Raw genomic sequence first — 17,537 nt, forward strand, 5'->3', positions numbered from 1 at the left:
GCGGGAGGATCGCTTGAGGTCAGGAGTTCGAGACCAGCCTGAGCAAGAGCGAGACCCCCGTCTCTACTAAAAATAGAAAGAAATTATCTGGCCAACTAAAAATATATATAGAAAAAAAAATTAGCCGGGCATGGTGGTGCATGCCTGTAGTCCCAGCTACTCGGGAGGCTGAGGCAAGAGGATTGCTTGAGCCCAGGAGTTTGAGGTTGCTGTGAGCTAGGCTGACACCATGGCACTCTAGCCCAGGCAACAGAGTGAGACTCTGTCTCAAAGAAAAAAAAAAAAAGAACAATGCTTGGTTACTCCTATTGCTGCTCCCCAAACACCCCAAAACATAGAGGCTTAAAATGATAGTTTATTTATCAAAAATCTGAAGGTCAACTATATGATTCTCCAGCTTCACATGGTGTTAGCCAGGCCACTGGGATGGCTGAAATGCCTCACTCACATGTTTGGCAGGAAGTGCTGGCTGGCCGTGCTGGCTGGGGAACTCAGCTGGGGCTGTTGGCTGGGAGTTTTGGTTCTCTTCTATATGGGCCTCTCCACATGGCTGCTTGGGCTTCCTCATAGCTTGGCAGCTGAGTTCCAAGAAGGAGTATTTCCACAAGCCAAAGTGGAGTTTCAGATCCTTTAAGGCCTAGCCTTGGAAATTACATGGCATCACTTCTGCCACATTTTATTGGTCAAAGAGGTTACAGGGTCAGTCCACATTCAAGAGGAGGGGAAATAAACTCCACTTCTTGACATGTGAGTGGCAAGGTCATTCTGCAAAAAAGCATGTGAAATGGAGGATATTACTGCAGCTGTCTTTGGAAGCACAGTCTACCACAGCTGGACTATGTAATAGTATTTTTCCAAGAGCAGGGAGCATCAGAAGCACCTGGAGCGTTTACCAAAAAGGCAGATTGGGGATGATTCTTGCATATTAAACTTTGAGAACCACTGAACCACAGAACAAAGCCCAAACTTCTTAGCCTAACATTCCAGATCCTCACTTGTCTTGTCTGACTTTATGATCCAGCAACACTAAATTTCTTCGAGTTCTCTTACACATAATAAGCTGTTTAACCTAGTCCACAACTTTGTCTGTAACTGTGCCTTCTGCCTGGAATGACTTGCCTTCTTCACCTCATCAAGGGCTTACTCATCCTTTAAGATTCAGCTTTATGTCACCTTTTCTAGGAGTTCTCCTGACTTCCTCTTCTCCCATGGATTGGAGGAGTAGGTGTTCCCATAGCCTGTGCAATTTTTCCCCATCACAGAACTTACCAACTTGTAATGTGATTGTTAATTTATCTGTCTCCTTGACTTGATTGTGAACATCTTAGGCAGGGATATGTCAGATTCATCTCTGTCCCCTAAATCCTAAGTGTGCTTAACTGAATTGGAAGTCTGATAGTGTCACAGTGAATTCCTCTTTGAAGAATATGGTACTTAAAATATGCTTAAAATTGCAGTGTTTTCTTTCTGACAAATCTCAGGGCAGCTAGGATGCTTGCAGCTACTCATAACAAAATACCTGACTAAAAAGTGGGTGTATTAGCTTTCTCAGGCTGCTATAGCAAAATACCATAGACTGTGGCTCAAACAATAGAAATTTATTTCCTCACTGTTCTGGAAAGTCCAGGATCAAGGTTCTGTTCCTGGCTTGCAGATGGCCACCCTCTTGGCCATCTTTTCTCAGTGTGTGCATGTGAGAGCACGAGATCAAGCTCTCTAGTGGCCCTTCTTACAAGGGCACTGATCCCATCAGACCAGGGCCCTGACCTTATTACCTAATTACCTCCCAAAGGCCACCACCTCCAAATACCATAGCATTGGGAGTTAGGGCTTTAGCATATGAATTTGAGGAGGGACACATTCGGTCCATAACAAAGGTTAACCATTCGATTTAATAATTTTGGAAAAACAGAAGCCTGCAGGAGGTGGTTTTCCAGTGTGTATAGAGCTCTTCCTTTCCTTCCTCCCAGCCCTTCACACCCTGTCATCTTTCAGCCCAGGGTCAGCCCCTCTTGGGTGTAAGATGGCTGCCAGGGCTCCAGGCATCACGTCTTCAAGGTTGAGTTTGAAGTTATTAAACTGGTAGGGCAGGATGGGTCTGGGATGGGCACAGGTAACTATCTTTTAACAGGAAGTGTACTATTTCCTTTATATGTCCTTAGCCAGCCTGGGTCATAGGACTCCTGCCCATACCCAGAGCAATCACAGGCAAAGAGGCTGTCATGATTCCCACTTCCAACATAATCAAGGGTGAGCTGAGAGGGGAGAGTTGATGGGTATTGCAACCCAAACAAAATAAGCAAGGAAATAAATCTAGCCCAGGAAGCAAATGTCCTAAATACCTTTATCAACAAATATTGGCTTGATTTTCTTAGCAGTGATTTCTAATCAAGAGTGGTTAAATATTACTGTTAACATCAACCAAGGGCAGAAGTTCCCAGGGCGGCATCAGAACACTTGGTTGCCCTACAGATGGCAGGGAGGAGGGTTTGCGTGTGTGTGGGTGGGGAGGGGGGAGTGGAGGCAAGAATAGGATGCGGAGGGATTGCTAAAATGCATGGGATTGCTAGTGCTTCACGATGTCAAGATCAGGGGCGCCCAGGGAACCTGGGTTGTCCCTAACCTAAAACTTTTCTGGGAAGGACAACTGAGGGGGAAAATCATTTGTAATCCTTGAATTTCCCCAAACGTTTTTGTACGCCCCATATCTCCACAGTCAACCTGGTTTGACTATAGAGCAAAGCACGTTATGCATAATCCGTTTGGAGATTCCGAACCCCAGTGGCTTGGTACGTGCCCAGGTCGCTCAAGCAGGATGTCCTCCCCCCAAATCTCAGGCCGTAAGGGCGGGCGCCCAGGTGGGGCGCGGCGGGCTGGGGGGACCCAGCTCCCGCCCCGCGCGCCGCCCTCCCCGCCCCCGCCCCGACCCCCGCGCGCGCGGCCTTGTGGGTAACCGGGGCCGCCAGGTGACAGCTAATGGCGGCGGCCGCCTGAGGCGGGCGGTAGGACGGGGCTGCAGGAGGCGCGCGGTGGGATCTTCCCGGCCGCCGCTCCCTTCCCGGCTGCGGCTTCCCGGCGGCGGCAGGACTCGGCGCGCCATGGACAGGCCGGCGGCGGCGGCGGCGGCGGCGGGCTGCGAGGGCGGCGGGGGCCCGAACCCGGGGCCGGCGGGCGGCAGGAGGCCTCCTCGGGCCATGGGGGGCGCCACCGCCGGCTCCCGGCAGCCCAGCGTGGAGGCCCTGGACAGGTAAACGGGGCCCCGGCCGCCACGGCCTCCCGCGCCCCTACTCCCGAGGGCCCTGCGCGAGGCCTGGCCGCCCCCTCCCCGCACGCCGCGCAGGGCCCGGCCGAAGCGGGGGTGGGTGGCCCCTCCACGGTCCCCTCCGCCACCCTCCGGAAACCCCGGCACCCCCATCGGCGGGCCGCCGTCCTCCGACCTGCCTCGGGCCGCGCACCTGGCTCACTTCCGCCTTGTAAGCCCAGCTCCCCGAACCCCAACTGGGGCTTCGGAGCTGTCAAACCACTTCCGTACCACCTCCTACCGCCCTTGGCGACCCCCTTGGCTGTCCTTGCCCAGGCCACGAATCCTCGGGGGGCTGGGGGTGGAACTTCGCCCCCGCTCTCCTCTTTTAGCATCACCTTGCCTCTTGTTTTAAGACCCAAGTCCCACTGCTGCTGCTTGGGGTCTTTGATATTGAAGTTGGGAGTGGGGACTGGGGGACTGGACCCTCGGGGCGTGGGACCTGGTGCAGATCAAGGCAAAGATACTCTGATTTGAACAACTGGGATGGAAAACTTCCAAACTGCTCGCGAGGCAAGAAAACAGAATCATTTACTTTCAGTTCTTCACACTTTGAAGGAACCGGTTTATTTTCATGAACTCATAAGTAAGCCTACTGCGTTTGAGGCAGTTGCAGAACTAAGAGAAATCAGTTAGAAGCATAAACTGACCATATCCAACTGGGAAGGGCCACCCCATCCTCTGAGGACAAGGGATGGCTTATTCTATAGCCGGGGCATCCAGTTTTCCCACGTCTTGGCCATCTCCCTGACACTGGACTGTGCTTAGGCAACAGACACTGTTGTAATGTAGCTCAGTCAGTTTCAGATGTTCATTCCTGCCTGTCTTAGTCATACCAGTGCGCTGAACTTTTGGGAGTTTCCAAAAACACAGGAACAACAAGAAACACTCCCTCACTTTGTTTCCACCTCAGCGTAATTACAACATATTTCAATAAATTAATCACCCAAGTGGTTAGCTTCACTAAAAACCAGTCACAGCTAAAACAGCACTTGGAATGGAGAGGATGTCATTGGTTTGCAAATACTCAACAATGTATGAGGTCTTGGTGATTCAGAGAATAATAGAAGATGGCTTTTGCTCTCTGGCTTACCATCTAGTGGAGAATACGAACAGCCCAAAAGTTGAAATTGAATGTGATAAGTGCTAGGGTAGAGGTAGAACACAGAAGTTCTCAGGATGGTGCATGCACCTGAATCATTGAAGAAGCTGAAGGAAACCAGAGTATGTCACCCCAAAATATGCCTCATATTCTGGTTTCCTTCAGAGCTTTTGAAGATCAGGGAAAGCCTGAGAAAGGTGACATTTGAGTAACGCCTCCAAGAGGTGAGGAATCCAGCCATACAAGTACCTTGGGTGAAGCATTCTAGGCAGAGGCCTGTGCAAAAGCCCTGGGGTGGGAGTGTGAGTGAAGTGTTCAAGGATCAGCAAGGAGACTACGTGCCACTAGCAGGGAGGGAGAAGTAAAGGATGAGGTCCCAGAAGTCATAGGGACAGATGAGGGAGAGCCTTGGAGTCCACGGGTAGCCATTGGGGGCTTTGGGGCAGAGGAGTGAGTAATCTGTTGTAGATTTCAGTAGGCTCTGCATGGGTGCTATGTGGACAACAGAGGGGAAGGAGTTGAAGCAGAGAGACTAGTAGGTAGGAGGCTATTGTCATAGGCCACGCGAGAGGATGGCAGCTTAGCCCAGAAGGATGGAGTGGAGAAGGTGAAACATGGTCACATTTTAGATATAATTTGAAGACCTGCAGGGTAGAGCCAATAGAGTTTCCTGAAGATTGGTTGTTGGGTATGAGAGAAGAAGCAGGGAGTATTCCCAGGTATTTAGCTTGTGGAAAAAAGGTGTTGCTGAGATGGAGAAGTCTCTCCAAGTGGAGCAGGGTTAGGAAACAGCAGGCTCTTCACATTGGACATATCAATTATGAGATGCCAATTATCTCCCAGAGCAGATGTCAAAGAGGAAGTAGGTTTATATGAGCCTGGAGTTCAGGGGTGGCATCTGGGCTGGAAACCTAAATTGTGGAGTCGTTGGCACGTAAATGGAGCTTAAATTCATGAGGCAAGTGGAGTGCTCAGAAGAATGATGGGGTCTGGAAAAGGGAATTGGACTAGGAATAGGGCAGGGTGGATTTCCAAGATACTTAGCAGGTAAGGGAGACCCGACCTGGTGAGCATTCGATGTGGGGAGAAGTGGTAGGTGAACTCTAAGGTAAATCCTGTCTTTTGGGCCTATGGTGGCTGCCTATAACTGGCTGTACTTTGCCCTGAGTTAAGTTGCGGGGCTGAGCTGCCAATGCTGGTGTAGACAGGTTGAGTTGGTAGGGTCTCTGGGCCAGACTAGTGGAGATGTCTTGTAGGAATGTGGGCATCAAACTTGGGAGAGTCCGGCTTGGAGAAACAGCTGGGAGCCTCCAGCCTGCAAGTGGTTGCTGATCCCAGGAGTGCGGAGGGCAATTGCACAGACTACAGAGAAGAGAGAGAGAGGAAGAGGAAATATGGCCTCTCTTCTCAGCTCTGTCATCTCGACAAGCTCTGATTCATGCTCTTCTTTGACGAGTGACCCCTAGAGTGGAGCCTGGCTCTACTGGCGTGGCTTGGCCATGCCTCCTGACTGTGGGGCCCTCATCTCCCTTCTGAATACTGTACTTCTCTTAAAGATGATGAATACAGTCCTGTAAGAGGATGTGTTTTGCTGAAGCTCATGGAGCTAGCTGGTGACAAAAGTTGGACTTGCATCTAGGCCTCCTGTTTACTAGCCCACTATACCACGCTGTGTGTAACTGCATTGGCCAGGATGCTTCCAGTCACAGGTGAACAAAAACACAACTTAGTCTAGCTTAAGCCAAATGGAGATGTCTTGGCTTAGATAACTGTTCCAGATAGGAGGAGAGATGGCCATGAGCACAGTTGGAGCCAGGGTTGCAAACAGTATAGTCAGGACTCCCCATCTCTTGGGTTTTTTTGGGGGGTCTCACTTTGTATATTTGTGGGTTCCTAAAGATAGTAGGGGTGGAGAGTGGCCTCCAGCATCTCTGGGTCATATCTGCACCACTGAGGATCGAAGAGAGGAAAGCCTGAGATTGGCCAGGCCTCGGTAACTCACCTACACGTGGGGGCAGGAGGAGGAAGCGGTCAGCCCGCTCCTTCCCTTTCCCCCTCAGAATCCTGTGAAGTAGGGAAGGGCACTTCCCCAAAGTAGAGAGAAGTGTCCTTATCAGAAGAAGGGGGAAGGGATGCTGGGCAGATGGTAATAACAGGTCACTCATGGTCAATAGCTGGGTTTCTACAGTTTCTTCCTATATGCAGCTGGGTGGGTGCTGACAGAGAAAAAAGCATTATGACAAGAAAAGTATGATATAAGCAGGCAATAAAGGTGACTTAGCCTTTAAAAAGGAAACTCAAATTTCTCCCATTTCCTTTCTTCTCCCTCTTAGTTCGAATAGATTGGTAAATAGATTCCTGGCATATGATAGGAATTTCTGCCCACTCAGCAAGTGCTTTTACTTACATTTTCAACCACACAGATAACCTCTGGGCTGTCTTGATTAGAGACTGCAATTTAGATCACTGGCAGAGAACATCAGTTTTCTTTATTATTTAGGTTATTTTACATTATTGCCTGGGGATTCCAGGTGTTTCTGTCCTTCAAATGTGTGAGTGTGGATTTAATTAGTGATGTGACTTTTTAAGGGCCTGAAACATTATTTACAGTGAAAGCTTCCTGCAAGGTAAATTTTCGTTGAGTGTCTTTTGCCTGCTAGATTGATTTCTTCGGTGTCTTGACAAATTGAGATAGAAGCCTGGCCCCTAGGACAATTGTTAATTCTCTCACTGTCTAGTTTATTTTTGTGGTCCTTTAGGTCAAGTGAGCAAGGCCCGGTCACTTGCCAGTCATGTGACCTTGGGTAAAACTGGAGCCTCAGTTTTCTCATCTGTAAAATGGGTCACTGTGGGGCTGGGTAAGGCTACATGTGTGGACATGCTTTGTACACTTCAGAGCACTGTGGAAGTGGAAGTGGAAGTGGAAGACGCCCTTTTCCTTGCATTGTTGTGTTTTTATATAAGGAAGTTGGCTAGCATCTGTGCTGCTGGCTTTAGCTCCATGAATCAGCCACTGTTGGTTGTGCCGTGTCCTGGAAGGACAGCCGCTTTCTAACAGGCATGTCACCTCTGTGCCTCAATTTTTTCTTCTCAAAAACAAGTTGGCTAGTTCCTGTTCTGCCTTCTTGTCATACCATGGTTGTAAGGCTCTGATATAATAAAAACTGGAAGACCTTTTGTAAATTGTCAAAGCACTTACTGAAATATAAGGTAGTGTTAGTACTATACATAGAATGTCATTTTTTCTAGTCTGTTCTTTATAAAATCACATGATCAGCTTTACTCCACTAAGAGTCACTTTCGTTAACTCAAAAGTACACTATATTCTGGATTTAAAACTACCAATACAAAGTTGATTGAATGTTTGAAAATTGTATGTTATAAGATAAATATTTCACTTTAGAATTAATTTTCTATATACATTATATTAAGAATATTTCTTCCACATAATTGTAATAGAGTAAAATTCCAATAAATGATAGAGAATAGCATGCTAAACTATCTAACAAGTAGAATCTTAAACTTGTTTTGGAAAAAAAATTGGTTGATTTGTTTAAAATTAACCTGGAACCTAATCTTAACTTCCTACTTGTCAGTCACGATTTCTATTCTTATATTAAATGTAAAGGTAACCAAATAGTCTAATAAAAGTTCATTCATCTAAAAAAGGAAATGTGCATGTATCCCTATTCAGTGCTCATTTTTTCTCACCAAGCACCTATATTTTAAAGTTTTTTAATCACGCTATTTCTTTTAGTCCTACAGGATCACATGTTGAATGGTGTAAACAGCTTATAGCTGCTACAATTTCTAGTCAGATTTCAGGTTCGGTGACATCAGAAAATGTATCCAGAGATTACAAGGTAAGCAACATCGAGTGCTTAATTCATTTTTAGTGTATTAAGTAGCCAAGAAGCTTTTCACTGTTAATGCAGGTGAGCCTTTGTCACCCTGATGCTTAACTACCATTTGCTTAGGAATAAGGATGAAAGGTTCTCTGTTAAATATGAAATTTAGAAGAGGAATTTTACCAGTATGCAAGATATGTGGTCATTGCATTGTGGTTTTGTAATTGAGAGGAAAAGCTATCTTTAGATTATGATGATTCTTTTAAACAGCAAGTTCCATTTTACTATATTAAATGCATATATTTTCTTTGTTAGTATTCTGAATTTCAGAAAATATCTTGATGTATCGTATTTCCCTAACTTCACAATTTGTTTTTGTATTTAGGTATTATCTGTGAGTATCAGGATTAACATGTGATACTAGAATGTAAAAAAAAATTGCAAAATCTCAAAAGAGTGTTATATGGGCAGCCTCATTTTTTTAGTCTGTATTGAAGTGAGAAATCTCTTCTTGTTTATTTTAAAAGTTGGATTCCCTGCTTATTCTAAAGTTAAGAGTGATAAGCTCCTTTTTGGCAGACACTGGTACTCTTTTACTCACCACTGGTTTTCCAGCATCATCCTGGAGCGTAATAGGTACTCAGTAAATACTTATTGAATCAATTAACAAACCAGAAAAATCGATTGCTCCATCTTTGTTAAGGCTAAAGACTAACTTTGTTTTAATGTCAATGAACTATTAACAGGTACATTAAATGAAACCATATTTGCATTTCCGTAGTAGTGTTTGCTTGAATTGAGGTTTCAGTTTATTATAGTTATTTTTGCCAGCTAGTAAAAGATGATTGATTTTTCACAAATATATTTGAAATACATTTGGCATCCTAATCTACCATCAATTAATGGTGTCTCAAAATCATGGCCATCATGGCCCTTGCCAGCAGTCAACTCTTACAAATAGTCCAAAGACTATAATAAAAATCCTAATTAATTCTTAATAGCTGCTCCTTATTTAGGGGCTTTAGCTTCAGTTCCTCTTTAGCTCATAACAAGTGCAGAAACTGACTCAAGAAGCCAAGTAATTGAGATTTGGCTATGGTGCTCTCTCTTGCTTCATCCAAGCCGGCAGATGCTGTTGATTATGCCCACCAAAGGAAGGCATAGTTGTGGGTTACTAGAAGATAGATAATCCGCCCAGCTAGAAGAGTGACAATGTATTTCTTAAGAATTTTCATTGCTATCTGATGTTCGTATTTGCCCACAAAGGAGCAGCTTGGGGCTCCTGTTCCTTAAAACCTGGCTAGGCAAACCTGTCTCCAGGTGGGAGAAGTATTTACTACATCACTGATGTCCAAGTGGCTGGCCACTCAGCAGCTGCAAATCCCACTGGTCCCAGTTGTCCTATTGTCCCCACCTTAGCTGAGAAACTGCCCACTGTTTAGAGAGGCTCAAGGACCCATATTAGCAGAGAATAGCTCTCAGACCTCGGAGTGATTTTCTTTATGGACAATTATGAGTTAACTGTAATGTTTTCATTATGATGAATAGTTGTTAGTGTTGTATGGGTTCTATAAAAGATTGACTATTGACTGTTTGCATAGCTTCCTAACAGTATATTACTAGGTCAGCCTGAATCTGTACATTAACATGAAACAGCTAAGATTTTTCAATTTTAGTCTATTTACAAATTTTGTAGCAGAATTAGTTCACGTTGGAATGATTTAACAGATGGTATTCAGAAAAAATAAGGCTTTTCTTTATTTTAGAAATTAAATTTCAAAGTCCCTATATAAGATCATAGCTAAAGCCTTTGATGAATTATTGTAAGAGAGCATGTTTTATAACCATCTTTTTATATTTGCCCTGTAGCTAAATCTGTAAAGTTGGCGTTAAATTTATAATTAAGGACTTGTTACGCTTTCTTCAAGGAGAGAGTTTTTTTAAATAATAAAAGCATAAAATATTTCCAAACCACAAGGATAATTGTACATGCTACTTATAAACTAATTCTTAAAATCAGGGTAACCGAGATGGGTCTTTGGGACCCCTCTGGCATGGGAGCCATTGCATGGGGTTAACCCTGAAGATCCAGATAAAGTTCCTTGAAGATTTAAGTTGCAGTCAACAGTCAATAATATTTGAAATTATCTATTGTGTAAATATCTTATTTGAAATACACACTTAATTTGGGGGCTAATTTATTATAGATTAAACTCAACATCAGTAATTAAATGGGAGCCGATGTTTATATGAAGAGTACACTTGTATCTTATTTGAAATGCTGACGTCTTCTGAGTTGTAGGCTGCTGAGAGTGGTTATATATCATCATCATCATCATCATTGTCATCAACCCTCTAGCACATATAGTGCTCTATTGTTTTATAATACTTTTTGACATGTCATCCATTTAAGCCTTAAAATAACTCAGTGCAGCTGAGCGCAGTGGCACAAGCCTTTAGTCCCCAGCTACTCAGAAGACTGACGCAGGAAGATTGCTTGAGTTCAGGAGTTCGATGCTGTAGTGCGCTATGATCACTCTTATAAAAAGCCACTGTACTCTAACCTGGGCAACATAGCGAGACCCTGTCTATTAAAAAGAAAATAAAAAACCTGCAATGAGGTAGCCATTATTATGCTCATCATTCACAGATGAGAAAACTGGGGCCTAGAGAAGTTAAGTGATTTGCTTAGGGTCACACAGTTAGAGTTGGGATTTAAATCCAAGTCATTCTGTTGAAAAGCTAGATCCTTTTTTAAATTTTATCCCACTCCTCCCACCCCCATCCAATATTTTTCAAAATGTGGTCTTCCTGCAACAGCACTCCCTGGAATGCCTGGACAAATGAAGCTTCCTGGGCCCCATCCCAGACTTAGTGAATCAGAATCTCTGGGGGAGGCAACCAAGTACCTCATATATTTCTTATGTACAATAAAATCTGAAAACTTAGGCTTCCTAGGTTTATATCTGTTGAAATTGGTGCTAGGACCATGCATTTCTGGTACATTCCTACAAATCAGAATAATTAGCAACTCATGTTAGATGTTGGAGAACAGTTATTTTATTATTTACTCATATCATAAATTGTCAGTCAGCACAGGGTCTGATCATCTAAGGTATAGTAAGAATATCACTGGTATCACATGACATGAGTTTGGATGGTATGTCCATGGGCATAGTTTAATAGTTATGTAATTATTTTATTGTGTATCAGAAAAACTAGCACATCAAGCTTTTAATTTAATGGATGTTATTGCTTAGAGCAGCCAAAGTATAAAAAAGGAGTGGATTTTAAATCAATATAAAGATAAATATAAATATTAGTATGGGTGGTATGCGATATGTATGGCAAGCCAAATTTGTAGAGGTGGTATGTGAAATGACAGAAGTTTGGCAAACATTGTCCCAGCTGAAAGAGTAGATAGCTATTACGTTACATTGTGGGTCAACCAAATTAATAAATGTATGCTTTAATACCAAGTCATCCTGAAAGTTAACCTGATGATTAAGACTACTAGACAAAATGTAATAAAATATTCTGTTTTAATTGCCCTCTCCCACCCACACTACTAACTCAATTACTTTCATTTTTACTAACCTAACAAACAGCAAAAAATCTCTCTTTTGAATTTGTCAAAAAATTTAAGAACAAGATCTGAATGTAATCTTCCATAAATTTGATGAAATAATACAGTTATGGATTGTAATGAAACATTTTTAGGAACTATTAGAAGTGACACAGTTGATCACAGCTCCCATTGTTTGAAAAATAGAACTAGGCCAGGAAGAGGGAACATGGTGGAGTAGTACAAACAGTATTGGTTAGCTTTGTGACCTTCTATCAGGATAAAATGGCTTCGATTAGATTATAAACCTCTAAATGCCTTTCTCTCTACAATATTCTTCAATTATGTCCAAAAGTATTTGATCTGGCCAGCCTTATGGAAATTAGGACACTGTAGTTTTAATGAGATCATCTTCCTTCCACTGGCTCCATCATTATCAGCATCACCTCTCTGTTCCTCCCCTCCTTTTTTTCCTCTCCTAACCGATGGACACAGAGTAGCTAGATTTCTTCTCTAAACATTCTGAAGAAAAAGGAGAAAGTGGAGAAGGTCCTGTACTAAGTTTGATAATTGGACAGGATAGTACAGGAATTAAATTCTGGATCCTCAACAAAAATTTCTAGAAGGTCTTTGGAGGGAAGGTGGAGGCAGTGTATGGGAAAGGCTTTATTATGCTTGAGCTGGGTCTTGGTTGATATTTCTTAAATTGGGCTGGGTACTAGTCTATGAAAAGGGAAACTTGGGCATGATCTTTCAGAATCTATGCCTATAATCCATTGTTGATAGCCTGGGTCTCAAGACTTTTTTATTAAATTGGAGGCTGCAAACTCAGATGCCTACATGGGATAGTGAACAAGCTAGGCAGACATGGGGGAGTGCTGTGGGGAACTGGAGAATACAGGATGCTCCCCTAAAAGCAATTAGATTTTTAAAAAAACAAAACCCTGCTACTGTAGGCTTCCAGTTTGTAACCACTGTAATAGATAGAAAAGTGCTATCCTATCTACCAGGGGTTTGTGAGAAATAATTATTTCTTAAAAATGTCAAGACTTAGACTTCTGCTTCTGTAAAAATGGAGCAGATGTACTTATTCTTCCCACTAAATACAACTAAAAACTCTGGACATTATCTATAAAGTAAATATAAGAACATCCTGAAAGGTAGAGACAAGAGGCATACTGGCTAGGGACCTCAGGACCCCAAGGAATGACAGACATGGTGGTGAATTCCCTGGGTTTTGTTTTTGCCACATATATCCTAGACATTGTTGAAGAAGCCAGTCATGTAGAAATGCCAACAGATACAGATAAGAAAAGCCTACTCTGTCTAGCCAGAGGACAGGAAAAGGGGCAGACTAGCAAAATGAAAACTGTTACACACTAACCACTCTACTCCAGTCAAACACTACAGGAAAAAAAATGCAGCTCTACTTTCAGCAGCAAAGCCAATTGGGGAGCCTAGATTCCACCCTGGCCAGGCTGTAATGAGGTCACACCAACCCCCTGCAGGGATGGTGTTAGAGGAAGCCTAATGGAGAGTCAGGACTTTCACTGCCAGCCGTTGATAAGGAGGTTACCCCCTTCACTGTGGTGTCAGTGAAGGCCATGTGGGGAATAGTAATGAGGTACCTCTTTCCCTCACAGCCAGGGAGGTTTCTGTGGAAGCTTAGCTGGGAGCTAGAACTCTCACCCCTGCTTAGTACTAACCAGGAGCCCCCCAGCCTCCAGTGTCAGTGGAGACTGAGTGGGAAACCCCTACCTGGAAGTAATGAAGCAGCACCCCCCTTTTCCTGCTGGAGCAGTGTTAGAGAAAGCCAGTTAAAACAGAAGGTTTGAATAAGATCCAGAGTCTCCAAACATAATGCCTAAAATGTCTAGATTTCCATTATAAATCACTTATACCAAGAACAAGGAAGATCTCAAACTGAATGAAAAAAGAGAATCAATAGATGTCAATACTGAGATGACAGAGATGTTAGAATTTAAAGAAGCCATCATAAAATGGCTTCAATAATAAATATGTTTGAAACAATGAAAAAATTGAAAGAAAGGAAATAGAAAAGTTTCAGCAAAGAAATGTAAGAGATAAAGAACCACATGGAAATTTTAAAACTGGAAAATACAAAAGCTGAAATGAACCCAATGGATAGATTCAAAACCAGAACAGAGAGGACAGAGGAAAGTATCTGTGAACTTGGAAATAGAATAATAAAAATTACCCAATCTGAATGAGAGAAATGAGAGAATGAGAGATAAATGAACAGAGCCTTGGGAACCTGTGGGACTATAACAAAAGATCTAACATTTGTGTCATGAAAGTCCCGAAGGAGAGAAAGGGGGTGGGGCTGAAAAAGTACCTGAAGAAATAATGGCTGAAAAACTTCTCAAATTTGGCATAAGACAAAGCCTATAGATTCAACAAGTTGAGCAAACCCCAAACAAGAGGAATGCCCCTAAATCTACACCAAGACACATTATAGTAAAACTTCTGAAAACTAGAAACAAAGAAAAAATCTTGAAAGCAGTAAGAGAAATACACCTTACCAATAAGGAAAATTAATTCTAATGGCAGTGGATTTCTCATCAGAAACCATGGAGGTCAAAGGAAATGGCACAACAGTTTTCAAGTGCTGAAAGTGTCAAGCCAGTGAAAAATATACTTTGGGAGTTAAGGGGAAATCAAGACATTTTCAGATGAAGGAAAACTTGAAGATAATTTGTTGCCAGCATACCTATCCTAAAAGAATGGTTAAAGGAAGTTCTCTGAACAGAAAGGAAGCAATAAAAGGAGGAATCTTGAAATATCAGGAAGGAAGGAAGAACACAGTAAGCAAAAAGTCTCCTAGAACTAATAAGTGAGATTAGGATGGTCATAATATACAAGATAAATATTGAAAAATTAGTTGTATTTCCATATACTAGCAACACAAAGAAACCAAAATTCCAAAAATATCGTTTACATTAGCATCATAATAATTAAATACTTAGGTATTGTCTTAGTTTGTTTTCTGCTGCTGTAATGGAATATCACAGACAGACTGGATAATTTATAAGGAAAAGAAATAAATTTATTTCTTATAGTACCAGAGGCTGGGAAGTCCAAGATAAAGGGGCCAGCATCTGGTCAGGGCCTTCCTGCTGCATCATGACATGGCAGGAGGCATCACATGGTGAGAAGAGCAAGGGTGCTACCTCAGGTGTCTCTTCTTATAAAGCCACCAGTCCCATCATGGGAGTCCCACCCTGATGACCTTATCTAATCCTAATTACCTCCCAATGGCTCCACCTCCAATCAACATACATATTTGGGGATTAAGTTTCCAACAGGTGAAATTTGGGGACACATTCAAACCATAGCAGTGGCTGTACCATTTTACATGCCCTCCAAAAGTACGCAAGCAATCCAATTTCTCAACATTCTTACCAACAGTTGTTATTTGGGGTGTTTGGTTTTTTGTTACTGTTGAGATGTTAGAGTTCTTTATATGTTCTGGATATTAACACCTTGCCAGATATATGATTTGCAAATATTTTCTCATGAAATTTGGAGGATACATTTAAACCATAGCAGGTATAAGTCCAACAAAACATGAATAGGACTTGTATGCTGAAAACTACCAAATATTTATTAAAAAAAATCAAAGAAGATCTAAATTAATGGAGACACATACTATGTTCATGTATCTGGATGATTCAACATAGTAAAGATGTCACATCTCCCCAAATAGATATACAAGTTTAGCACAATTCCTGTCAAGATCCCAGAAAGAATTTTTGTAGATGCAGACAAGATTATTCTAAAATATATATGGAAAGGCAAAGGAACTAGAATAGCTAAAACAATTTTGAAGAAGAATAAAGTGGGTGGAAGCAGTCTACATGCTTTTAAGATGTTCCTGCAGTAATCAAGACTGCTTGGCAGTGGTATAGACATACAGATCAATGGAACAGAACACAGAACCCAGAAATTGCCCCACAGAAATATGCTCAAGTGATTTTCCAAGACACAAAATCAATTTAATGGAAGAAACAACCTTTTCAACAAATGCTGCTGGAGTAATTGGACATCTATAGGCAAAAAAATAAATAAAAACAAAACCTTGATGTAAGTTTCACATCTTATAGAAAAACAAACTCAAAATGGATCAAAAACTTCAAAATATAAAGCTTTTAGAAAAAAATAGGAGAATATTTTAAGGATCTGGGGCCAGGCAAAGAGTTTCTCTTAGACTTGACACTAAAAGCACAAATCCATAAAAAAAAAAAACTGACCAAGATTTAAAACCTCTGCTCTGTGAAAGACCCTGTTAAGTGGATGAAAAAACAAGCTACAGAGTTTGCAAATACCTGTAAACCCCATACCTTACAAAGGACTAGTATCTAGAATATATAAAGTATGCTTAAAACTCAACAGTAAAAAAAATCAAACCATCCAATTAGAAAATGGGCAAAAGACATGAAGAGACACTTCATCACAGAGGATATATAGATTTCAGATAAGCCCATGAAAAGATGTTCAACATCATTACCTAATAGCAGAATACAAATTAAAGTCACAATGGGATATCACTACTTACCTATGGCTAGAATTTAAAAAATGGTGACAATACCAAATGTGGAGAAACTAGATCATCCATTCCTTGCTGGTGGGAATGTAAAATGGTACGGCCACTATGGAAAACAATTTGGCAGTTTCTTAAAGTGAATGTGCATCTACCCTACCCAGCAATTGTACTCCTGGGCATTTGTCCCAGAGAAATGAAATCTTATGTTCACATAAAAACCTGTACGTGAATGTTTTTAACAGCTTTATTCATAATAGCTAAAAACTGGAAGCAACTCAGATATTCTTCAACAGGTACATTGTTAAACTGTGGTACATCCATACATGGAATGTTACTCAACAATAAAAAGAAAAATATACACATAACAACTTAAGGGTGAAACTTAAGGGAATTAGGCTGAGTAAAAAATGTCAATACCGAAAGGTTAAATACTGTATTTTTTTCCTTTATATAACATCCTTCAAATGGCAAAATTATAGAAATGGAGACAGATTAGTGGTTGCCAGGGGCCAACAAGTGGGGAAACAGGGGGTAGTGCATGTGGCTAGAAAAGGGCAGCATTAGGGATCCCTGTGGTGAGGAAATTGTGCTACATTTGATTGTGTCAATGTCAATATCCTGGTTCGGATATTGTACTGTAGCTTTTGGTAATATGCTACCATTAAGGAAATTAGGTGACTGGTACATGGAATTTCTGTATTGTTTCTCACTGTTGCATGTGAATCTACAATTATCTCAAAATTAAAAGTTGAAAAAAATCTTGCAAAAGTCAAGATTTTTACAGACTGCTGTATAATTATATGGCATATAAAATAAATTTTGTGTTATAGTTAGTATTTATAACAATCATGATATACCAGAAGTATTGTTTAAATGAAAATATAATTATGCTAATAAAGATGTTAGAATTTAGTTAACGAAAAGGATATCAACAGTTATCTTTCTAGTTCAATTACAGATATACTCATTCCTTTTTTTTTTTTTTTTTTTGAGACAGCGTCTCTCTCTGTCTCTCAGGCTGGAGTACAGTGACATCATCATAGCTCACTGCAGCCGCAAACACCTGTGCTCAAGGCATCCACCTGTCTCAGCCTCCCCGAGTAGCTGGGACTACAGGCCCATGCATGTGCCCGGCTAATTTTTCTATTTTTAGTAGA

At 41.8% G+C, this 17,537-nt stretch overlaps 1 protein-coding gene across 3 annotated transcripts in view; it reads left to right on the forward strand.

Moving 5' to 3' along the window:
* Window positions 1–2,943: 2,943 nt before the first annotated feature.
* MTMR1 (myotubularin related protein 1) overlaps window positions 2,944–17,537 on the forward strand; it is a 59,239-nt gene continuing 44,645 nt past the window's right edge. Inside the window, exons 1-2 of one of the 3 annotated variants that reach the window (XM_045538405.1) lie at window positions 2,944–3,247; window positions 8,161–8,266. In XM_045538405.1, the coding sequence (XP_045394361.1) occupies window positions 3,099–3,247; window positions 8,161–8,266 (255 nt within the window). In that variant the 5' untranslated portion in view covers window positions 2,944–3,098. The remainder of the gene's footprint in view (window positions 3,248–8,160; window positions 8,267–17,537) is intronic. The other 2 variants (XM_045538404.1, XM_045538410.1) reach the window with 2 other exon arrangements.

Source organism: Lemur catta, chromosome X, assembly GCF_020740605.2.
Source record: "Lemur catta isolate mLemCat1 chromosome X, mLemCat1.pri, whole genome shotgun sequence".
NCBI lineage: Eukaryota > Metazoa > Chordata > Mammalia > Primates > Lemuridae > Lemur > Lemur catta.